This window comes from Bos javanicus, chromosome 15, assembly GCF_032452875.1.
Source record: "Bos javanicus breed banteng chromosome 15, ARS-OSU_banteng_1.0, whole genome shotgun sequence".
NCBI classification, from domain to species: domain Eukaryota; kingdom Metazoa; phylum Chordata; class Mammalia; order Artiodactyla; family Bovidae; genus Bos; species Bos javanicus.
Window position 1 is genome coordinate 31,099,877 of NC_083882.1, and position 25,068 is coordinate 31,124,944.

The window sequence follows — 25,068 nt, forward strand, 5'->3', positions numbered from 1 at the left end:
TTTCATCAAGAGGTTTTTTAATTCCTCTTCACTTTCTGCCATAAGGGTGGTGTCATCTGCATATCTGAGGTTATTGATATTTCTCCTGGCAATCTTGATTCCAGCTTGTGCTTCCTCCAGCGCAGCGTTTCTCATGATATACTCTGCATAGAAGTTAGACAAGCAAGGTGACAATATGCAGCCTTGATATACTCCTTTTCCTATTTAGAACCAGTCAGTTGTTTCATGTCCAGTTCTAGTGTTGCTTCCTAACCTGCATACAGGTTTCTCAAGAGGCAGGTTGGATGGTCTGGTATTCCCATCTCCTTCATTACCCTGATACAAAAACCAAAGACACTATAAAAAATTACAGGCCAACATCTTTGATTAATGTAGATGCAAAATAAATGAATGTAAATACAACATATTAACAAATTAAAGCTTAAACAATACACAAGCAGGATCATATGTTATGATCAAGGTGTATTTATTGTAAGGTCACAAAAATGGTTCAGTATACACAAATCCATGTGATACACCACAATAGCAAAAGGAGAGACAAAAATCACATGATCATCTCAATAGATGCAGAAAAAGCATTTGCCAAAATCAAAACCCATTCATGATAAAAACTCCTATCAAAGTGAGTATAGTGGGAATATGTCTCAGCATAGTAAAGGCCACTTAAGAGAAACACACAATAATACTCAATGGTGAGAAATTGAAAGCCTTCCTGCTAAATTCAGAATCAAGGATGCTCACTCTCACTGCTTCTGTTTAACATGCTATTGGAAGTCCCAGCCACAGCTGTCTGACAAAAAAAATTTTTTTAAAGAAAAGATATACAAAATAGTAGGGAAGAGGTGAAACTGTCACTCTTTGCATATGACATAATGCTTTATATAGAGAACCCTAAATTCTGCACAAAAATACTGCTAGAACCAGTCAACAAATTGAGGAAGATTGCAGGATACAGGATTAATATACTGAAATCTGTTGCATTTCTATTATACACTAATAATGAAATATCAGAGAAAGTAAAAAAGACAGTTCCATTTAAGATCACATCAAAATAATAAAATAACTAGGAATAAACCTAAGCAAGGAAGTGAAAGACCTGTATTCTAAAAAACTGTAAAACAGTGATGAAGAAAATTGAATATGACTCAAAGAAGTAGAAAGATATTCCAGACTCTTAGATTAAAAGAATTAATATTATTAAAATAGCCATATTACTCAAAGCAATCTACAGATTTAAGTGCAGTCAGAATACACAAGCATTTTCTGCAGGACTAGAACAAATAATCCTAAAGTTTATATGGAATTACCAGTGACCTCAAATTGCCAAACCAATTCTGAGACAAAAGAACAAACTGGAGGGAGGTATAATCCTCTCAAACTTCAAACTATACTCCAAAGCTATAGTAGTCAGAACAGCATGGTACTGGCACAAAAACAAATGCATAGATCAATGGCACAGAATAGAGAGCCCAGAAATAAATCTATACATCTACAGTCAATTAATCTATAACAAAGTGGGCAAGATAAACAATGGAGAAAAGATAATCTCTTCAAGTGATGCTGGGAAAGCTGGATGACCATATGTAAAACAATGAAACTATAACATTCCTTCATACCATATACAAAAATAAACTCAAAATGGTTTAAAGACCTAAATGTAAGACCCAAAACCATAAAATTGCTAGAAGAGAGCATTGAATACTCTTTGACATAAATTGTAGCAAAATTTTCTTGGATAAGTCTCCTAAGGCAAAAGAAATAAGAGCAGAAGTAAACAAATGAGACCTGAATAAACTCAAAAGCTTTTGCACAGTGAAGGAAAACATCAAAAAGACAACCTGTGGAATGGGAAAAACATTTGCAAATGATGTGACAACAAGGGGTTAATATCCAAAATATACAAAGAACTCATTACAATTTAATATCAAGGAAAAAACAATCCAGTCAAAAAATGTGCAGAAGACTTGAATAGCCATTTTTTCAAAGAAAATATGTAGATGGCTAACAGGCATGTGAAACAGTGCTCATCACTGCTGGTTATTAAGAAATGCTAATCAAAACCACAATGAGGTATTACCTCATACCTGTTAGAATGACGACCATCAAAAAGTCTACAAATAACAGATGTTAGAGAAGCTGGGGAGAAAAGGGAACCCTTGTACACCATTGGAGGAAATGTAAATTGGTACAGGCACTGTGGAAGACAGTTTGAGTTCCTTAAAAAACTAAAAATAGAACTACCATATGATTCAGCAGTTCCACTCCTGGGTATATAGCTGGAAAAACAGAAATGCTAATTGGAAAAGACAATGCACCACAGTGTTCATAGCAGCACTATTTATAATAGCCAAGATGTGGAACCAGCTCAAGTGCTTGCCAACAAATGATTGGATTAAGAAGATGCAGCAATACAGGAACTACATTCAATATGTTGTAATAACCTATAATGGAAAATAATATGAAGAATAAATATGTATATAACTGAATCACTTAGTTGTACACCTGAAACTAACACAATATTGTGAACCAGCTTTTGTAAATCATGCTCGTGCTCAATTGCTAAGCCATGTCTAACTCTTTGGGACCCCCATGGAGCCCATGGGACCCCTGTAGCCCACCAGGCCCTGTCCATAGGGTTTCTCAGGCAAGAATACTGGAGTCAGTTGCCATTTCCTTCTCCAGGGAATCTTCCCGACCCAGGGAACCTGCATTGTCAGGCGGGTTCTTTACCACTGAGCCATCAACTATACTTCAATTTTAAAAAAAGAATATCTTATGTATGTGTACAAAGAGGGACATCATAACACACATCAAGGAATATTACTCAGCCATTAAAAATGAAATAATGCCATTTGTAGCCACATGGATAGACCTAGAGAGCATTATGCGTAGTGAAATAAGTCAGACAGAGAAGGACAAAGACTATATGATATAACTTATATGTGGGATCTAAAAACAATACAGATGAATGTATATACAAAACAGAGTCACAGATACAGAAAACAAACTTTGGTTACCAAAGGAAAGAGGGAAGGGAGGAAGTACAGATTTGAGGTAGGAATTAATAGATACAAACTACAGTATATAAAATAGATAAACAAGGATATACTGTATAGCATAGGGAAGTATACTGAGTATCTTGTAATAACCTGTAATGGAATATAATCTGCAAAAACACTGTTTATGTTATATGCCTGAAATTAACAGAATTTGTAAATTAATGGTACTTCAGTAAAAAAACATTGGAAAAAAAGCCACAGTATTTTAACAGGAAAACATATCCTTTGTTTATAAAGGGGAAAATATTAGGAAAGGATAATATTTACATAAATTTGATAGACTGTCTACTTTTACTTCACTGATAACATGAAGCATGACATTTATTATCAGCTTCCAGCTTCTTAAAAGACAAGAAATAAAGAAAAACTTATTTGTAACTAAAGTTATTTTAGGGTAGATAGAGAATCAAGTTAGTTAGAATTTAGGACAGAAGGTTAGTGTCTGTATAGAAGTATTTCCTCACTTAGCATAGTTTTCTATGATTTTACTTTTTCTTGAAAAATGACTTGAGTATGATATATTTATAAAATAAGTTCAAATTAGTAAATATTCATTGAGCACCAATTATACACCAGGTACTATGATAAGGGATGGATTAAAAGGTATAGGAGACTGTACCTGCTTTCTAGAAGTTCACAGTCTGGTACAGAAGAAATCCTGTTTTGTAAGTATGATAATAGAGATGTGCACTTGATTACCAGTGCTCCATATGCAGTTATAAACATTTGTGAGAAAAAAAAAAATCTTCATATGGCACTAAGGACAGTGAGAGTAAAGAAATATTCCTGTGACTAAATCTCAAATTTAGGTTATCGTTACCTTACTCGTTGAATACTCTCTCTGCCTGTCTTCATACAATGTACTTGGTTACAGTTCATGTTAAAGTCATTTTGTGACCTTAAAAAACATGTATTCAGAGATAAACACATTTGTATGGTGATTATAATGAATAATCTTTATGGCAGAGAATAAGGGGATTAGAAAAATAAACCAGAAAACAGCAAACAAACCATGGACAATATGTGTTCTAAGAACCAGAAAAGGTTAACATGGTCAAAGGTGTTTTTTTTGTTGTTTTTTTTTTTTAGTTAATAAAATTTGGAAATAGACATTCTGTAATTAGGAGTCCATTTTTTAAATCTCGTCCTTCTTTAATAACATATTGGGCCTGTTATTTTATCATATTCTTGGAGAAGGCAATGGCAACCCACTCTAGTACTCTTGCCTGGAGGATCCCATGGGCAGAGGAGCCTGGTGGGCTGCAGTCCATGGGGTCGTGAAGAGTCGGACACAACTGAGCGACTTCACTTTCACTTTCACTTTTCACTTTCACGCATTGGAGAAGGAAATGGCAACTCACTCCAGTGTTCTTGCCTGGAGAATCCCAGGGACCGGGGAGCCTGGTGGGCTGCCGTCTATGGGCCCTATCTGTTTCTTTATTACCCTTCCCCACCAAGATTTTAAGTTCTTTGAGAGCAAAGACTCCTAGTAGTTCTGTATTGCTCATAACACCTACAGATTACAGTGTTAAATAACTAGTAGATGCTTAATACAGATTTGCCCAAAAAAAAAAAATGCTTTTTGTCAAAAAGGACATTTCAAAAGTACGACTAGTTAGTACTGGTGATGTCAGTACTATGGCTTCCTATTTTGTAAGAGTGGTGAATTTGTGAATTCAAATACTGTTTAGTACTTGGTGGAATTTATCCTCTGTGGTGGTTAAAACATCTTCTGGTCTACGATAAGTAGAACATTTTAAAAATTGAATTCCATAGATCCTGAATTGGCTATATATGTGTTTTCTTTTTGTATTGGTGGCCTAGTAATTCTTAGATGTTCAAGTATGTCAGACTCTCAGACTGGTAGATGGACTTATAATAATAATAAGTGGACAGTATAATGGTATTAAGGAGAAGAAAGAGGTGGATATGATGTGCACATTGCTTTTTCTTCTTTGCTCTTTATCTTTTCCTTTTAATGTAGAATCAAAGGGGAAAGTTATCACACAGAACAAATTTGAATTGGAGAATACAACAGTATTCTGAAGTAACCCTAATATATTTTTTCAATACTTAGTCTATTAGGACCATAAGCATATTTGCTAAAATTAATTGTGTGTTGGTATTTTTTTTTAATCTCTGATCACCTCCCTTTCTAAGTTTCCATCCATCTCTAGACTCCTGTTGGAGAAGGAAATGGCAACCCTCTCCAGTATTCTTGCCTAGAGAATCCTGTGGAGAGAGGAGCCTGGTGGGCTGCTGTCCATAGGGTCGCACAGAGTTGGACACAACTGAAGCGACTTAGCAGCAGCAGCAGCTAGACTCCTATTAATTCATTAGCAATTTTAAAATTTTCCTTTTATTCCAGAACATTTACCAGGTCCTGAGATAAGTTCGTAAACAAGGTAGTGCCCTGAATTCTTAAAAGTGTGTAATCTAGTAAGAGGATAAACACAAATCACTTGTGACTGATAAAGATGCTCTGAGAGTAAGCAGAGGGTGCAGTGGTAGTTAGAATGGGACACCTAACCCAGTCTTGATATTTAGGAAAAATTTTATAAGAGAAGATGATTTGTTTCTTGAGGCCTTCTTGCTGTCTCTCATCTTCTAAAGTTATCACAAGAAGCTTTGTAAAATGTCCATGTTCCCTAACCAATCTCAAAGTAATTTGCTGGTCTATTAAAACAAAATTCAGACAAAGACATAAATGAGGATTGACTCTACTAAGGATTATTTATATTAATGATATGAGTTTGTTGACACAAAAGTATTTTTAAATGATTTTTAATTGATGGCATAGATAAATAATATATTTCTGAGCAGGAAAATCCAAGGGCAACTCACCCCTTATCATAATAAAGTAACAACTCACACTTATTAGCCCTTAGTATTTGTTAGACATTAAGCTAGAGACTTTAGGTTCATTTTATTCAAGTGAAATACACAAATATAACAAACTCTTAACCTCCATTACTCCTCTCACTGTGTACAAGCACTCAATTTTCTACAGGAACCTGAAAGAGAGTCTGCTTAAGAAGATCAGTAGCTTAGCAAGCAAACATCAATATTAGAATCCTCTAACTCACTGACTTTCAGCCCTTTGGAAGTGAGATGAGATAACTGGGGGGGATGGTTATAGCATGAAAAAATACATATTCAGTGTTGTGGCTGTCTTGACTTATGATATTCAAAAATTCAAAATATCTATTTTGATATTTCAAATGACTGTAAAGAAGCTCATCAGATGTTTTATGTTTCTAAAGCTGGGTTTGCATTTTTAAAACTTTCTGTATAATATCATTCTCTGATACTTATATTTATTGTATTATATACTAGGAATTGTAATAAAGCATGTCTTTTTCCATGATTTTATGCATTCATACTCATTCTATTTAGAATTTTTCCTAATTACTTGAAGGAAGCAACATTAAACAAAAATGGTTAAATTCTGATGGTTATCTTTCCTCTGCCCACATTATGGTTTCCTATTTTAGAAGAGTGGTGAATTTGTGAATTCAAATATTGTTTAGTACTTGGTAGACTCTAGAATTGAGGTCTCATTTTTTTAAAGTTGAAAGTTAACTTTTTTGAGATCCAATTTACATAAAATACGATGCACTCATATTAAATATACGATTCAGTAAGTCTTGACAGATACATATTCATACAACCATTACATTAATTAAGATACACAACATTTCCATCAACCCAAAAAGTTGTTTCATATGTCTCATTGCAATCATTCTTACCTTTCCATCCGTCTTGTCCTTAGGCAACCACTAATCTGCTTTTTGTTACTACAGTTGACTTTTTGGCTTGTTCTACATTGGAATCATGTAATATTTATAGTCTTTTGTATCTTCCTTCTTTTGCTTAATGTGATGTTTTTGTGATCCATATTAGTTGCATGTGTGAGTAGTTCTTTACTTTTTTTTCTTGCTAAGTAGTATTCTATTATAATGGATATATGACTATTTAAAAAAAAAATCTATTTGTCTGTTAATGGACAACTGACAGAATGTGGTCTGCTGGAGAAGGGAATGGCAAACCACTTCGGTATTCTTGCCTTGAGAACCCCATGAACAGTATGAAAAGGCAAAATGATAGGATACTGAAAGAGGAACTCCCCAGGTCACTAGGTGCCCAATATGCTACTGGAGATTAGTGGAGAAATAACTCCAGAAAGAATGAAGGGATGGAGCCAAAGCAAAAACAATACCCAGTTGTGGATGTGACTGGTGATAGAAGCAAAGTCCGATGCTGTAAAGAGCAACATTGCATAGAAACCTGGAATGTCAGGTCCATGAATCAGTGCAAATTGGAAGTGGTCAGACTGGAGATGGCAAGAGTGAACATCGACATTCTAGAAATCAGCAAACTAAGATGACTGGAATAGGTGAATTTAATTCAGATGACCATTTTATCTACTACTGTGGGCAGGAATCCCTTAGAAGAAATGGAGTAGCCATCATAGTCAACAAAAGAGTCCGAAATCCAATACTTGGATGCAATCTCAAAAATGACAGAATGATCTCTGTTTGTTTCCAAGGCAAACCATTCAATATCATGGTAATCCAAGTCTATGCCCCAACCAGTAACACTGAAGAAGCTGAAGTTGAACAGTACTATGAAGACCTACAAGACCTTTTAGAACTAACACCCAAAAAAGATGTCCTTTTCATTATAGGGGACTGGAATGCAAAAGTAGGAAGTCAAGAAACACCTGGAGTAACAGGCAAATTTGGCCTTGGAATACGGAATGAAGCAGGGCAAAGACTAAGAGTTCTGCCAAGAGAACGCACTGGTCATAGCAAACACCCTATTCCAACAACACAAGAGAAGACTCTACACGTGGACATCACCAGATGGTCAACACCAAAATCAGATTGATTATATTCTTTGCAGCCAAAGATGGAGAAGCTCTATACAGTCAGCAAAAACAAGACTGGGAGCTGACTGTAGCTCAGATCATGAACTCCTTGTTGCCAAATTCAGACTTAAATTGAAGAAAATAGGGAAAACCACTAGACCATTCACATATGTCCTAAACCAAATCCCTTATGACTAACAGTGGAAGTGATAGTGAAGTAGAATAGTGGATAGTGAAGTGGAAGTGAAATAGATTTAAGGGACTAGATGTGATAGACAGAGTGCCCGATGAACTATGGATGAACTATGGAATGAGGTTCGTGACATTGTACAAGAGACAGGGATCAAGACCATCCCCAAGAAAAAGAAATGCAAAAAAGCAAAATGGCTGTCTGAGGAGGCCTTACAAATAGCTGTGCAGAAGAGAAGCAAAAAGCAAAGGAGAAAAAGGAAAGATATACCCATTTGAATGCAGAGTTCCAAAGAATAGCAAGGAGAGATAAGAAAGACTTCCTCAGAGATCAGTGCAAAGAAATAGAGGAAAACAATAGAATGGGAAAGACTAGAGATCTCTTCAAGAAAATTAGAGATACCAAGAGAACATTTCAAGCAACGATGGGCTCGATAAAGCACAGAAATGGTATGGACCTAACAGAAGCAGAGGATATTAAGAAGAGGTGGCAAGAATGCACAGAAGAACTGTACAAAAAAGATCTTCAAGACCCAGATAATCATGATGGTGTGATCACTCACCTAGAGCCAGACATCCTGGAATGTGAAGTCAAGTGGGCCTTAGAAAGCATCACTACGAACAAAGCTAGTAGAGGTAATGGAATTCCAGTTGAGCTATTGGCAAATCCTAAAAGACGATGCTGTGAAAGTGCTGCACTCAATATGCCAGCAAATTTGGAAAACTCAGCAGTGGCCACAGGACTGGAAAAGGTCAGTTTTCATTCCAATCCCAAAGAAAGGCAATGCCAAAGAATGCTCAAACTACCACACAATTGCACTCATCTCACACGCTAGTAAAGTAAAGCTCAAAATTCTCCAAGCCAGGCTTCAGCAGTACGTGAACCATGAACTTCCTGATGTTCATGCTGGTTTTAGGAAAGGCAGAGGAACCAGAGATCAAATTGCCAACATCTGCTGGATCATCGAAAAAGCAAGAGAGTTCCAGAAAAACATCTATTTCTGCTTTATTGACTATGCCAAAGCCTTTGACTGTGTGGATCACAATAAACTGTGGAAAATTCTGAAAGAGATGGGAATACCAGACCACCTGACCTGCAGCTTGAGAAACCTGTACGCAGGTCAGGAGGCAACAGTTAGAACTGGACATGGAACAACAGACTGGTTCCAAATAGGAAAAGGAGTACGTCAAGGCTGTATATTGTCACCCTGCTTATTTAACTTATATGCAGAGCACATTATGAGAAACGCTGGGCTGGAGGAAGCACAAGCTGGAATCAAGATTACTGGGAGAAATATCAGTAAGCTCAGATATGCTGATGACACTACCCTTATGACAGAAAGTGAAGAAGAATTAAAGAGCCTCTTGATGAAAGTGAAAGAGGAGAGTGAAAAAGTTGGCTTAAAGCTCAACATTCAGAAAACTTAAGATCATGGCATCTGGTCCCATCACTTCATGGGAAATAGATGGGGAAACAGTGGAAATAGTGTCAGACTTTATTTTTTGGGGCTTCAAAATCACTGCAGATTGTGATTGCAGCCATGAAATTAAAAGATGCTTACTCCTTGGAAGGAAAGTTATGACCAGCCTAGACAGCACATTGAAAAGCAGACATTACTTTGTCAACAAAGGTTCGTCTGGTCAAGGCTATGGTTTTTCCAGTGGTCATGTATGGATGTGAGTTGGATTATAAAGAAAGCTGAGCACCGAAGAATTGATGCTTTTGAACTGTGGTGTTGGAGAAGACTCTTGAGAGTCCCTTGGACTGCAAGGAGATCCAACCAGTCCATCCTAAAGGAGATCAGTCCTGGGTGTTCATTAGAAGGACTGATGTTGAAACTGAAACTCCAATACTTTGGCCACCTGATGTGAAGAGCTGACTCGTTTGAAAAGACCCTGATGCTGGGAAAGATTGAGGGCAGGAGGAGAAGGGGATGACAGAGGATGAGATGGTTGGATGCATCACCGACTCAATGGACATGGGTTTGGGTAGACTGTGAGTTGGAGATGGATAGGGAGTCCTGGGGTGCTGCGGTTCATGGGGTCGCAAAGAGTCGGACGTGACTGAGCAACGGAACTGAGTTGTTTCTAGTTTTTCACTCTTAATGAGGAAACTTGCTGAGAACATTTTTTTTTTTTACCAGTCTTTATGTGGACATGAGTTTTCATTCCTCATAGGAGTGAAGATGTTGGGGCATGTGTAATTATATGCTTACCTTTTTAAGAAATTCCCACCATCTAACATTCCCACCAGCATTGTATAAGAGTTCCAGTTGTTCTGCACCCTTTCTGGTGCTTGGTATTACCTGTCTTTTCATTTTTAGCCATTGGTTAATATATAGTGGTGTCTCATTGTGTTTTAACTTGCATTTTCATGAAGACAGCAGATGTGAGTACCGTACCTTTGCATGTGCTTATTGGCCACTGATGCATCTTTGTGTGTGATGTGTTTCTTCAAATCTTTTGTCTCTTTAAAATATGTCTTCCATTACTGGATTGTAAAGTTGTTCTTAAAATAAGAATCTGGATACAAGTGCTTTATCAGTATTTGTATTACAAATGTTTTCTCCCAGTCTGTGGCTTGCTTTTTCATTTTCTTATTACTGTCTTTAGGAAAGCAATTATTTAAAATTTTGAATCCAGTTTGCTGGGTTTTTCTTTATGATTGGTGCATTTTGCATCCTGAAAGATCTCTGCCTATCCTAAGGTCTTGAAGATTTGTTCCTGTGTGTTCTTATGAAAAGTTTTAGCTTTTATCTTAAGGTTCATGGTTTGTTGTCAGTTAATAAATTAAGGTTTAAGATTCCTCTTTTCCATTCAGGGATCCAGTTATTCTAGTTTGTCATCTGTAGCAGGCTCATGTGTGCTGTGCTTAGTCACTCAGTTGTGTCCGACTCTGCAATCCCATGGACTGTAGCCTGCCAGGCTTCTCTGTCCAATGGGATTTTCCAGGCAAGAATACTGGAATGGGTTACCATGCCGTCCTCCAAGGGATCTTCCCAACCCAGGGATCTAACCCAGGTCTCCCTCATCGCAAGCAGTTTCTTTACCGTGTGAGCCACTAGGGAAGCTCATAACTTGTGTCATTTCATTTATAGCAAGAAATATGCATGTATATTCATTAACGTGCAGTCTTTAGCACTTCCTTTGTTTTGTACACCAAAGTTATTTAAAAGATCATACCTCTGTATAAAAACCTTAATTTTGAAGTAGTTTTTATTTGCTAATCATCATTATACTTGTGTTATTTTTATATATTGTTTTTACATATTCATTTTTGGTGAAGCATTTAGAGTCAGTAAAGCTGGAAGTATATATTAAACCTTTGACTAACACAGAGTTCAGGATCTCCCGATCTTGCTCTATGATAAAAACAGCCCTGGGCACTAATCAGGGTTCTGTTTTATCCCTGTTCCTTTGGTTGTGGTCTTCTTTCTCTCACCTTACCTTGACAATTTTTGTTTGCTGTTTAACTGGAAGGAAAACAAATTTCTCTGTAGCAATCAGGTAAGTATATGAAAGAAATCAAAGAGCTGGTTAAGTTCACAAGTTCTTTTATCTTTTTTACTGTCTTTTCTTTTTATTATTTCTGTAAGCCAAAGTGTTTCTTTCCGTTAGACTTTTCAGAAGAGCCACAGGTGCTCTCTAAGCATTCCTTTCTTTTTAATAGTCTGCTTTTCTGAATATGTTTTTTTGAGAGTAATACTGAACTTCTCTAGAGTGTACCATGGGCTGCTGCTAGCGTAATGTCCCAGAATGTTCGATTGTCTTGGGTTTAAATACCATTTAGAGCACTTAAAAACACAACGAAGTGGGGGTAGAATTTTATATTGCAAATAAATTGCATAGACTTGAATGGGCTTCCGTCTGTCTCCTCTCTAATACTTTACCTTTTCCAGTTCGCCTTAGCTATTTTTAATCCTGGAGCAATCCTACCTTTCCTTTGAGAAACCAATATATATGACTCTGTGATATTCTTGTGTGTGTTTTGCTTACGGGGTTAGTGCTCTTTATTTTTATATGGGTTTCATGTGCTGCCTTGTGTTTCTCCAGGTAGAATGCAGTTCATTACTAAGAATATGATTATTGACTTTTTTTCCCCTCTGTTTTCTCTTCCCTTCTCTCTTTATCCTGTGGTTCTCGTGCAGGTCTTGTTCAGCGTTGTGTGATCATCCAGAAGGATGACAATGGATTTGGGCTGACGGTCAGTGGAGACAATCCAGTGTTCGTACAGTCTGTCAAAGAAGGCAAGGCATTTTTAAAAAAAAAACAGTCTTGTCACTGGGAGCAAACAGAGTAAGAATAGAAAAGCTTAAATAATGTCTATTGCTTAGAATAAAATAATTGCATAATTATAGGTCATATGGCCTTACTGTACTAGATTTGTCTTTAGTGTTAGTTATAGGCATGAATTTATCCCAGTTGATTTCCTTTTGTATTTTATGGAAAGAAAAAAGTTCTTGTATGTTTTAGAAAAATCACATGACCCTTTAGTCATGATACTTTAAGCATCATCACTTACAGAAGTTTTTGTAATTTTTTTTCCTTCATGGCACCAGAGATATTTAGGTAGTGACAGATTAAAGAAATGGTCGTAGGCTCAAAAATATCTGTCTTTTCCCCTCAAATGACTATAATATCTTATACTATTGCAATATTACCATATATTGAATACTTTATTTTAGTTGCTGTAATTTGAGGGAGGTACTTTGGTACTTTTTAATCTCCATTTTACAGGGGATATTGAGTCTTAGAGTGAAAAAAAAAAACAAACGTAAAATCTGACCATGGTCACCCAGCTAGTGAGTGGCAGAAGCAGGAGTTGGACCTTGTCTGTCTGACTTTACAATCCATGTTTTTCACTGTTTTGTTACATGCTTCTCTTTTGAGAAGATTGTCAGTGAATGTAAATGAATTACATTTTAAGAATTAATTTCTGTTACAGATGGAGCAGCCATGCGGGCTGGAGTACAGACAGGTGATCGAATCATCAAGGTAAGGAAAAGACTGTTAGGAAATTTATGGTAGAAATATAAGGCAGCATATATTAGCCATATTTTAACTTTTTAGCTTGAATTTTTATTAAAAGCTGCACATTATAGGGTGATGGATTTATTGACTCTAAAAATTTATTTCATTTATCTTAATATTAATGTTACCCTTTACTGAAAAGCATAATACAAGTTTTGAATAAATAGAGTCATGTGTGTTCTTGGGCAGGAGAGTAGCTCACTGTTGTAAAGACCTTAGTTCTCCAAGTTAATCTCTTAGCAAGAAATTCTCATCATAATGTATTAATAAATTTGGGAGGTGTGCCATTCCTTGTCAGACTTCCAAATGATTATTTCTTCTAAACAAATTTTGCAAAGGTATTGTGGGAAGAGGTAAGTGGGAGGTGAGATGGTATAGATTAATTCAAAGCAAGTGACTATAGTATAAATATGGATCTATCTGTGGAACACAATAGAGGGTCCAAAAACAGGCCTTGAGTTTTGATCAGTAGAGTAAGTATGGATTCAGTTCAGTTCAGTTCAGTTCAGTCGCTCAGTCGTGTCCAACTGTTTGCGAGCCCATGAATCGCAGCACGCCAGGCCTCCCGATTAGTCACTAATTATTAGGCAACTGACTAATGTGATTACTTAAAATCAAATTACTGTACAGGAAAAGACATAACATATTTACAAAGAACTATCTGGAAATAAATATTTGAAATATATTATAGAATATAATATACTATAAAGAACACTTTTAAATTATTAACAAAAGAATAGTCTAATAGAAAGATGGGCAAAGAATTTATCAGACAGTTCCCCAGCGTAATTGAAATAAATAATATATCAATGAGGATATGTCCAATCTCATTGATAGCAAAGAAGTAGAAATTAAATGATAGGTAAAAATATATTTGCTTGTCAGGAATTTTAAAGACTGCTAATACACATTTGATATAGTTTGGGAATCTACTCTTATAAACTTGTGAATATAAATTAGGTAAAACCTATTTGGATGGAAATTTGTGAATAGATGTCAAAAGTTACATATTTTTAGAAAGTATATAAACTTTGACCACAGTCTTGCTTTAGGAACTTATCTAAGGAAATGGTGTTCAAATGTGAGGTGATATGTATATAGGAAAATTTACTTAAGCTTTATCACGTTGAAACTTGTAAGCAATCTAAATATGCATAAGCTGAGGGCTAGAGAAATAAATTGAAGAAGAAGATGGCAACCCACTCCAGTATTCTTGCCTGGAGAGTCCCAGGGACGGAGAAGCCTGGTGGGCTGCCATCTATGGGGTTGCACAGTCGGACACGACTGAAGCGACTTAGCAGCAGCAGAGAAGTAAATTGCATTACATCTCTAGCTCTTAAAAAGAGTAGATTAGGTCTATTTGTACCTATATTGAAAGGCATCCATAATACAATAAAACAGTATTTTTTTTATTTGCAGAAAAAGACAGTTATAATGTGTGTGTATGCTTGTCTGATATTAGAATAGCATCTCAAAGATTAAGCATCATGCTTAATAGTGATCGTCTCTGGTGGGCATGACAAGTGTACTTTTGCTTCGATTTTATATACTGATAAATTTGAACTTGTAAAAATTAGTATTACTTGCCTCAGAAAAAATAATGTTAATATTAGATCCATGTTTGATATTTTTACTTTAATTTCTCTGGCTTAGTGGAAATTCTGGAGAACACTTCCTACATTTAGCCTGCCTGAAAATTTAATTTTCTCTGTAAAGATTAGGTCATGATCAAAAAACAAAAGGTAAATTGAATATTATTGTAGAATATTGGTTATTCATCTTTTGAAAAATGTATTATGCTTTTGGAAAACCAATGAATTTGCAATTAAAAGCATAAAGAGCTTTTCTATTTGCAAGCATTCTTTACTGTGAAGGATTTGTGTATCTGTTGCATAGTATATTTATCATTTTTCATGGTGAATAAGTTATAATGTCCTTTAAAGCAAGGCCTTTTTTGGTGCTCAAGTTCATTTTGTTGCTGAGTATACGTTATAGAGGACTTCCCTGGTGGTGCTAGTGGTAAAGATACTGCCTGCCAGTGCAGGAGACATAAGAGACAGGGGTTTGATCCCTGGGTCGGGAAGATCCCCTGGAGGAGGACATGGCAACCCACTCCAGTCTTGTTGCCTTGATCTCGTGGACAGAGTAGTCTGGCGGGCTGCAGTCCATAGGGTCACACAGAGTCAGATATGACTGAAGTGACTTTGCTTGCATGCACACACATATACCTTGTAGAATAGTGGTAAAAGTGAATATTGAACCAGATATATACACGTTTTTATGTAGGCCTGTTTACTATATTATAATTGGTTGTATTGTGTATAATAATTCCTAAAGTCAGTTTATCCATTGTCTCAATTAGAATGTATCTGACACACACTGTTTTCATTTTTTTATAGGTGAATGGAACTCTGGTGACTCATTCAAACCATTTGGAAGTGGTGAAGCTAATCAAATGTAAGTGAATGTTATTCTCAGTTTTGTTTTCTGAAACCCTTAAAGCAAAGATCAGCAAACATTTTCTGCAACAGGCCAGATAGTAATTTTTTTAGGCTTTGTGGGCCAGATAGTTTGCCACTTGACTCTCATTATAGTGTAAAAGTAGGCATAGACAATCCATCAGTGAATGGACATGGCTGTGTTTCAGTAAAACTTTATTTGCCAGAATAATCTGTGGGTTGAATTTAGTCCCTTGGCTGGAGTTTACTGACCCCTATGTTAAAGTCTGAGGTGAAAATTCTTAACTTACTAATAACTATCTTTAGTCCCTGGTGGCTCAGACAGAAAAGAATCCACCTGCAATACAGGAGATGCAGGTTTGGTCCCTCAGTTGGAAATAGCTACCCACTCTAGTCTTCTTGCCGGGAGAATTGCTGTGGACAGAGGAGACTGGCGGGCCACAGTCCATGGGGTCACAAAGAGTGACTAACACTTTTACTGTTTTTCACTTCATCTTTAGTCCACTTCATATATATGGCTGATTATAATGTCCTTGTCATTCTTGGTTATATTGAAAACATTTGAAAGAAATGGATGAGTTGACCTGAAAGAGAATAGGTTAGAAAATCAGACACAATGGTTCGATGAACTGAAATGGAACTTGAAGTAACATAATCATATTCTCTCAGATAAGCAAATGATTAAATAATCCAGGGGAGTGATGTTCTCTTGGAAATCCCCAGGGTTAAGAATTTATAATCTGCTCTATCAGACTATTCCACAGGATAGTAGGCTACAGTTAAGAGACAGGTGTTTGTGGCCAAGCAGAAACACTACTTCTTTATTTAATATTACTTCTTTTTGGTAAGTGGACATCTTTAAAATAAATTTAATACACTGGAATCTTTCTTGGCCTTATTATTGCTTAGATAAAGTAACCCATGAATTCCTTTACCTTTTCATCAGAGTACTAGTGCTCTAAATCTGTCACTTTGTTCTTAGTGTTTAACTTCAGTACATTTTAAAAAGAAATGGGAAGATCAGAATTAGAAGACCTCATACTTGAATAAATTTGATTACTTAGTTAATGAGACTGTGACTTTTTTATGGACAATACAAATATGCACTAAATAAATATATGTTTATTTAGTGCATATTTGTATATAGTATTATTTAGTACATATTTATGTACTAAATAAATTTAGTACATATTATGTACTAAATAAATACATATATACATATAAATTTACGACATGGTAAATTTTTATGTACTGTATAAATATGGTTTATGATAATAAATATATGCCTGGTAACTGTGTTCCAATATCAGTTTTACTTAAATCCGTGGACTATAGCAGTAGATTACTTATCCAATAACAAGAGCCTAGCTGAAAACTCAAAATAAGCATAAAACAGTCTAAGTATTGAAAACAGATATAAATTTGAAATGCCTAAACCCCTGTGTACTATACTTGTAGTAGAGTTCCCTCATGTCCTGCTCTTCAGTGCAGTTTCTGGACATGATAAAAGTGATTTCAAATCAAACCAGTTTAAAAATATCCAAAGAAGGAAAGGGAAGAACCAGGAAGCTTTGAAAGACAGACATGGATAAGTCAACAAGATACATCAGATGACTTTGTGACAGTCACAAAGTGTTTTTGATTGAAAAACTTTAAAAGTGTATATACTTAAAGTCTCCCCAGTATCACAGCATTAATGACTAAGTGTAAAAAAAAATTTTTTTTTTGGAACTTGAAACACTGAAATAGTTGCCATTGAGTTTCATGGAAGAGTAAGTGGAAAGAAACACTATGAAATACAATTTAAAGTATAAGAGAAAGGTTCTGTCATTAAAGATCAGTTATCTAGAAAAGTTATTTATTTGGAAAGTGTTTTTTTATTCTAGATAAATAATGAATATCTGTTGTTGAGTCTCTGGTTATGGGTAACTTTGCTTTCTATAGTTTTTTCCCCTGTAAAATACTCAATTTGTCTTTTCCTCCAAATTTTTGAAATTAAAACTTAGTACTTTTCTGTTGTGGCTTTTTTTTTTTTCCTCTTTTTTTTTGTGGGTTTTTTTTTTGTCACACTGATTTTTTTAAAGTTAATTTAAAATTGCATCATTACAGAGTTAGTTAAGCCTTGCTTAATTAGTATCATCTTAATATGGTGATTTTTTAAATTTCCATTTGAGAAATTGAGCATAGCCATTAGTAGATGGTTGATAACAACTCATTCATATCTAAATTTAAAAAAATTATTGGTGTCATAAATCTTACTTGCTTTTAAGTAATATCCGATCTTATGAGTAATAATTTGTTATCTGAAAATCGCATTGTTCTTTTAGATCTGTAGGGGAGTCATAAAAGAGAAATAACAGATTGGATTCTTCTTCTGTGGAGAAATGATTAGCCAGCAGATGATGAAACTTTCTCACATAACTAGATATTTTAGAACTATCAAAGATTAAGTAGTAAAATGCTGTAAAATTTTTTTGACAATGTTATTTTCCCTTTCCTCCCCTTTCTGCCATCTCTCTCCCGGAAGCTGGTTCCTATGTAGCTCTCACTGTTCAGGGACGCCCCCCTGGGTCGCCCCAGATTCCACTTGCTGATTCTGAAGTAGAGCCATCAGTCACTGGACATATGTCTCCCATCATGACATCCCCCCATTCACCTGGTGCATCTGGGAATATGGAGAGAATTACTAGTCCTGTGCTCATGGGGGTAAGCGTGGGAAAATGTCTCTGTAAATGTCGTTATATAATGAATGATGCCTTTGCTTTATGTTAAGAGTTTCAAAGTGTAAGATTCTAGAAAATAATTTGCTGCTGATAAAAAATTATATAATGATTGGAATGATTGCACAATATTGGGATGGCAGATTTAATTCAAGTATTTAACACTTACATCTACAAAACAGTGTACCTCCCACAAAAATATAATTAAGATATCTGTGGTCAAGGTCCTTTGTCTTCTTAGAATATATATTCTAAGAGGAAAGGGGTTTTTTGTTCATTATGTTTCCCCAGAGTCTGCAATATTGCTTGGCATATAGTGCTAGATACTTAATAAACCTTTGTTGTTTGAGATTGAATAAAGGGTATGCAGGTAATTATACTACAAAGGCAGGATGTTGACATTATTAGAAGGAAAATATTAAATTCTGTGAGGTTTCAAAGAAGGGAGAAAGCACATCCAGTTGCGATAAGGAAGGAGTTTATGGAAAGCTGTTATTTGAAATGAGCTTTGAAGAACAGTTAACATTCAAGTGGTGGCAGTGGAGGTCAGGGGGAGGAAGGCAACCCGGGTAGAGAGAGTAGGATAAACAAAGGTAAAGAGCCAAGAAAGCATCAAGTATTGGGGAGAAATAGCCAGGATTTTTGTTTGGCTGGTGGTTGTTAAAGATTTATACGGTAGGAGATGAGCTTGGAAAAGTAAGACTATGTATTTTGAAGAGTCTCAACAATGAAGCTAATTTACATGTAACTGGATCATTAAGGATATATTACATATTTTTTGACTGATGTGATTATAGCAAGATTTTAGGAAGACTAATTTGATAAAATATCATAGGGTTATAAAACTGGGAGAAATGGCAGGAGATGTATTAGGGAGCAGTCTTAATATTTCAGGTAGGAAATACTGGGAATTTGAGCCATGCAAGGGATTTGATAGTAAAGATCCAAGGGAGGGCAAAGTATAAGATACTATTCTTACATTTAAGTCAACTTCATTTCTCCAACTGATATTAACATTTAGTGTTTTTTGAATGTGATATTAACATTTTAGTGTTTTTTATCAAAAGTGAAATAGAAAGGTTGAAATTTCCCTATAACCTTTTATCTTCAGTGTCATATCTAAAAGCTTGGTGTCATAACCACCGGAAATAAAGAAAATCCTGATAGGTATTGAAAATTGGAGCTGAAATGTAACATTGTATGACTCATTTTCAATACATATTTTAGCTTCACTTTCCTTGTGTTGGTTCTTGGGTTTTTTTGTTTGTTTGTTTTTTCTTTTTCTAGGAAGAAAACAATGTGGTTCATAACCAGAAAGTAGAAATTCTGAGAAAAATGTTACAGAAAGAACAGGAACGGCTTCAGGTACTAAGTTAGAAATGGGGCTATTTACAGGCCAGTAAAAACATGAGTGGGCATAGTTGAGTTGGTACTTATCATAATCAGACACTATTGATAATCAGTGCCATCAGCTATTTTATTGATTAAGAATGGACTTTTCAGATATTTTCTTGACATAAGTAGTTAATTCTTGAAATATTTTTATAACTTTTCAGCTATTGCAGGAAGACTACAACCGAACACCTGCTCAGAGATTGCTAAAAGAGATCCAAGAGGCCAAGAAACACATTCCTCAGCTGCAAGAGCAGTTATCCAAAGCCACAGGCTCTGCTCAGGTAACATCACTGTTAAAAGTGCTGCGCGCCATTTTGCCGGAGAATTTTCTTCTGGGAATGTGTCAGACGGTATTACAGTTAGCCCTTTTAAAAGTTATTTTTTCTAGTATAGGCCAACAGGATGTCCTGTGTAGGATGTTACAGAAATAATGGTCAACTAAAAAAAATGCGAAAAAAAGAAATGTAGGCCTCTGATTGTTTGGTCATGATATCATGCTTCTTTGTTCCACAGTAATTTTAGAATGAATTGAGTGTTTTTACTTTGATACGACAAATTACTGAAATGTATTTAAATACATGTATTTCCATTTTGAGGTTTATTCTGCCATTTGAAAACAGACCGGCAATTATATTTTAAGTAGGGATATATAATTTTTCATACTTAATCTGCAAAACAACCCTCTGAGATTAGATATTACTGTTGTTTCCCCGCATTTTACATAAACACTTAAAGAAAACTTGGATAAGTTAAATAACTTGTCTGTGGTCATGTAGCTAAATGGAACATGGAACTGGAATTTAAACTCAGTCTGACGAATTTAAAACACATTCATGTTCTTAATGACTATATTTTAAATTTAAAAATAGATTAGCTATATAGGTGTAAGTTATGAGGATGATAGTCTCATTAGAAGAATAGCTCAGCATTGTATGTCAACCACATTTATATTCTGTAATGTTTAGATTTGGTATATGGAGCAATGAGTAAAAGCTGCTTATTTGTTATTCTTCATGAGTTAGGTCTGTAGCTTCACACAGCAATCATCTATCCTAATCTGCTCGTTTTAAAGTTAAAAAAAATCATGCCATGGTTGAGAAACCTTGGTTAAATGACTCATACAAGATCACACATTTTTAAGGCCTCTTGACTTCCGGGTTCAGTGTACTTTTCATTACACATTTTTTTTTTTTTCTTTTAGTTCCATTAGCTATATGAAGTTTTGAGTATTCTGCCTTAGTAGTAATTGACATAAGTAATGTTTTATGTTGTTGTTACTACTGAGCAAAGACAGCAATCTTACTCGGTTCCAAGAGTAAAACTGTGGTTCCTAATGTAAAAGCTTATAATAGTTTGCAGTATAGCATTGCGTCCCAGAATTGACAATTTATTGAAGTTGTAAAGTGTTGGAAGGCAATTAACCACAAGTTATAGTGTCATAATCTTTATTAACAGGCAGGGAATATTAATTACATAAGTTAAACTATTTTATCTTTTTACTTTTATTTGGAAGTTTGAATATTTTATTCTCTTTATTGAAATATCACTTTCCCTGTCTTCAAGGTCATGCCATTTTAGAACCACAGCATTAATAGTTATTTATGCCTTTGACTTTTAGAACTTTTAGTGATTCTTGATCACATCAAACTGGCCAACTTTTTACAGTCTCCATTGAGGTTGCAGTGTGACTCTCTTTATGCGGTCAATAACGAAAGAGTCTTTTTGTTGTTGTTTGTTTTTAATGTATGTGTGCCTAATCTGTTTTAGGATGGAGCAGTAGTTACATCCTCCAAGCCGCTAGCTGACGGGCTAGCAGTGGGTGAAGGAGAAGCAGATCCTGGTGATGGGCTAGGCAGACTTGACTGTGGCAGCGGAGACGCTTCTCGGCCCGGTAGCGACAGTGCTGATGTGAGTGTTCTGCACTTGTATTTTGGTGTTTTTCTCTACAGCCCCACTTCCAGATTTGATTGTAAGTTATAGGAACTACAGGCGTTCTTTTTACTTTCTTTTTATCGCCATCATCTTTTAAATTAATTAATTTATTTTAATTGGAGGCTAATTACTTTACAATATTGTAGTGGTTTTTGCCATACACTGACATGAATCAGCCATGGGTGTACATGTGCCCCCCATCCTGAACCCCTCCTCCCACCTCCCTCCCCATCCCATCCCTCAGGGTCACCATCATCTTTAATATAGCAATTTGATGAGCAGAAATTCTGGACCCTGTTGTATATGAGCTTTTAATTCCAGAGTTCACTTTTTCCCCTGGACACCATTGCCAAATGTTTCTTTTAAGGAGATGGAATTTCCCAGCAGGCGTCTTGTTTGTGGGTAGAGAAGTTAATAATGCCGGTGCTTTCTTACTGAACCGAGAGGCCAACTGTTGATATCTTTAAGAGCATGTTAATATTCCATTTGTGGTCAGAGTGACTCAGTCTCGAATCATGGGGCACTTTGCCATTTCAAAGAGGAAAAGCCTTAGTCCTCTTAGACTTCAGCTAATAGCCCATGTTTAGTAATTCTTTCTTGGTTAACCCAAAAATTGCCAGATGAACATGGATAGCTGTTAAGATGATAAGAAAGAGCACATGTATACCTGTGATGGATTCATTTTGATATTTGGCAAAACTAATACAATTATGTCAAGTTTAAAAATAAAATAAAATAAAAAAAAAAGTATTTTAAGCTGAATATGATGTAGTGTCACAGTTATATGAATACTTAAGTGTTATATACTCAGCAATACTTTGTAAGTAGTATGCAGTAATAGGAATAATTACTTCAAAATAGATCACCCTTCTTAAAAATGATGAAGAAAATAATCTGCTGCAAGTCAGTGTTTTTTTCCAACGTGGGTCATAAAATCAGTTTAGTGGGTTGGGGCCAGTATTTTTTTTTTTAAAAAGAATAGAATAAGAAATAAGAGTGCTTTGCATGTAAAGGAGGTAAGTGTTACTTTTGGTGACTTTTGTTGTATACACACATGCACACATTGTGTGCATTTGTACACATGTATAGCTGTGTGTGTATGTGCACACGTTGGTTAATAATGTAAAATTTCTCATAGTAGAGGTTGTAAAAAAAAAAAAAATTGAAAGCCACTTGTCTAAGCCACCACCATTTAGGGTATCTTGATGCTTAGGCCCAGTGACTCAGTTCCTCGTGCAAGGAAGATTTGAGGATATTTTTATTTTGAAAGATACTAATAGGAGTATTATGATTAGATAGGCTAATTATCTTGATGATAGATTTCAATTTTGCCTCAAGAAAAGAATTATAGTAGCTTACATTTATTGAGCATATGTATTAATACCATCAGCTATAATAGGTGTTATACATTTTTTATCTTAGTTAATTCTCAGAACAGCCTGATGAAGTAGTACTATTGTTATTACTTAAACAAAAGGAAAAACTGAGGCCAAAGCGAGTTAGCTAACTTGCCAAACTTACTCAGCTAGTAAGTGATTGCCTCTACCTAATTTCAAAATACCAGCACTCAAAGGCTCCAAGGTCTGAAAATGCATTATATTTTGGGAGAGCAGTGAAAATTTTACAGGTGTACTAGGATTATATTAATGCTAAAATGGCTGGAGTTGATCTTACAAGCAAAGTCTTGAGTTCAAGTTATAACTTGTTCTAGCAGTGCTGTTTCTGGGAATCCTCACATTTCTTCTGTTTGATTCAGTGCTGCATCTCCTCTCTGATTGCATGGCTTATCTCTCCCATTAGATGTTTCTAGTGGTAGATGTTTCTAAGTTTAGATATCTCTAAAGCAACACACCATCATATTTGACTTTATATCTCTGAAGACAATGAGATTGTAGGAACTCAGAACAAGTGATGGAAATGAAAAATTTGAATTTTATCTTATTTACAGAAATGTTAACCATAAAATCTGTGGCTTAGAAATATCACGTTATGAAATACAGAGTGAATTGGCAAGTGTAGAAACAGGCAGTCCAGTGAATTCAGACTGTTCGACATGTGTCTGGTGTCTAATTGGTCTTTGAACAAGAGTGAATGAGTAGAGTTTGGGCTGTATCTTGCATGCAGAAGAGAGGCACAGCCAGAAACATGTCCGTGTCGGAAATGAATTGAAGTAAATAGACAGGGAGATCAGTAAGAAAAGACGACTACTTGGCTTAAGAGGAACTTGACAAATGTGTGTTAAATGGCTGACAAATTGTCACCATCTATTGAATACCTACTTTGTGACAGTAGTTGTACCTAATGCTTTACAGTTACTCTTTTTAACTCTCATAGTGATCTTAAAAAAGCAAATGTCACCATTTTATAGATGAGGCAATTGAGGCCAAATAAGAGGATGCTGTGGAAATCCACATGTGAGGCAATACAGTGAAGACTACTCACTGAACACGTAACAAACTCATGTTGTTCCTACAGGTGTCTTTTTGAAGCTAGAGATTTGCTGCTTTTAGCTTATGGATTTCAGTGTTTGTTTCAGTTGTACTATATTAAGATTGTAGGAACCAATCAATGCCTTACATTTTTTCCATTTTCTGCTCCTTTTTATAAAATAACCTCCTTATGGTGTTTGTGATATCATTAGCATTGTGAAATTCCCTGCTCTTCCTCACCTCAGAGAAGGCTTTAAAGAATACTCACATGCCCATGGATGTACTTCTCATAAGAGAAGCTCAGTTCAGTTCAGTCGTGTCTGACTCTCTGACCCCATGGACTGCAGCATGTCAGGCTCCCCTGTCCATCACCAACTCCCAGAGTTTGCTCAAACTCCTGTCCATCAAGTTGGTTATGCCACCCAGCCATCTCATCCTCTGTCATCCCCTTATCCTCCTGCCTTCGATCTTTCCCAGCATCAGGTCCTTTTCTAAAGAGTCAGTTCTTCACACTGGGTGGCCAAAGTATTGGAGCTTGAGCTTCAGCATCAGTCCTTCCAGTGAATATTCAGGACTGATTTCCTTTGATCGCAAATTATCGTCGAAAACTTAGAGCATTTGCCTCTTTGATTTTCATTTTGCAGCTGATGTTTAATTTAAAAGTTACTTTGAGGAATTTCTCTGGTGATCAGTGGTTAAGAATCCGCCTGCCAATGCAAGGGACACAGGTTTCATCCCTGGTGCAGGAACTAAGCCCCCACATGCTGCAAGGCAGTTACACCCGTGTGCCACAACTACCGAGCCCAGACTCTAGAGCCCGCGTGCCACAGCTCCTGAGCCCACAAACCACAGCTGCTGAAGCCTGTGTGCCTAGAGGCCATGCTGCACAATGGGAGAAGCCACCACAGTGAGAAGCCTGCTCGCCTCAGTTAGAGAGAAGCCCCCACACACAACTAAAGAGAGCCCACGAGCAGCGTCAAAGAC

At 36.0% G+C, this 25,068-nt stretch overlaps 1 protein-coding gene across 3 annotated transcripts in view; it reads left to right on the top strand.

Annotated features, from left to right (window-relative positions):
• ARHGEF12 (Rho guanine nucleotide exchange factor 12) overlaps positions 1 to 25,068 on the top strand; it is a 177,770-nt gene that overhangs the window by 103,461 nt on the left and 49,241 nt on the right. For all 3 annotated transcript variants that reach the window (XM_061440602.1, XM_061440600.1, XM_061440601.1), the window contains 7 exons: positions 12,267 to 12,365; positions 13,064 to 13,113; positions 15,549 to 15,606; positions 18,136 to 18,314; positions 19,616 to 19,693; positions 19,885 to 20,004; positions 21,491 to 21,631. In XM_061440602.1, coding sequence (XP_061296586.1) covers positions 13,075 to 13,113; positions 15,549 to 15,606; positions 18,136 to 18,314; positions 19,616 to 19,693; positions 19,885 to 20,004; positions 21,491 to 21,631 — 615 coding nt within the window. In that variant the 5' untranslated portion in view covers positions 12,267 to 12,365; positions 13,064 to 13,074. The remainder of the gene's footprint in view (positions 1 to 12,266; positions 12,366 to 13,063; positions 13,114 to 15,548; positions 15,607 to 18,135; positions 18,315 to 19,615; positions 19,694 to 19,884; positions 20,005 to 21,490; positions 21,632 to 25,068) is intronic.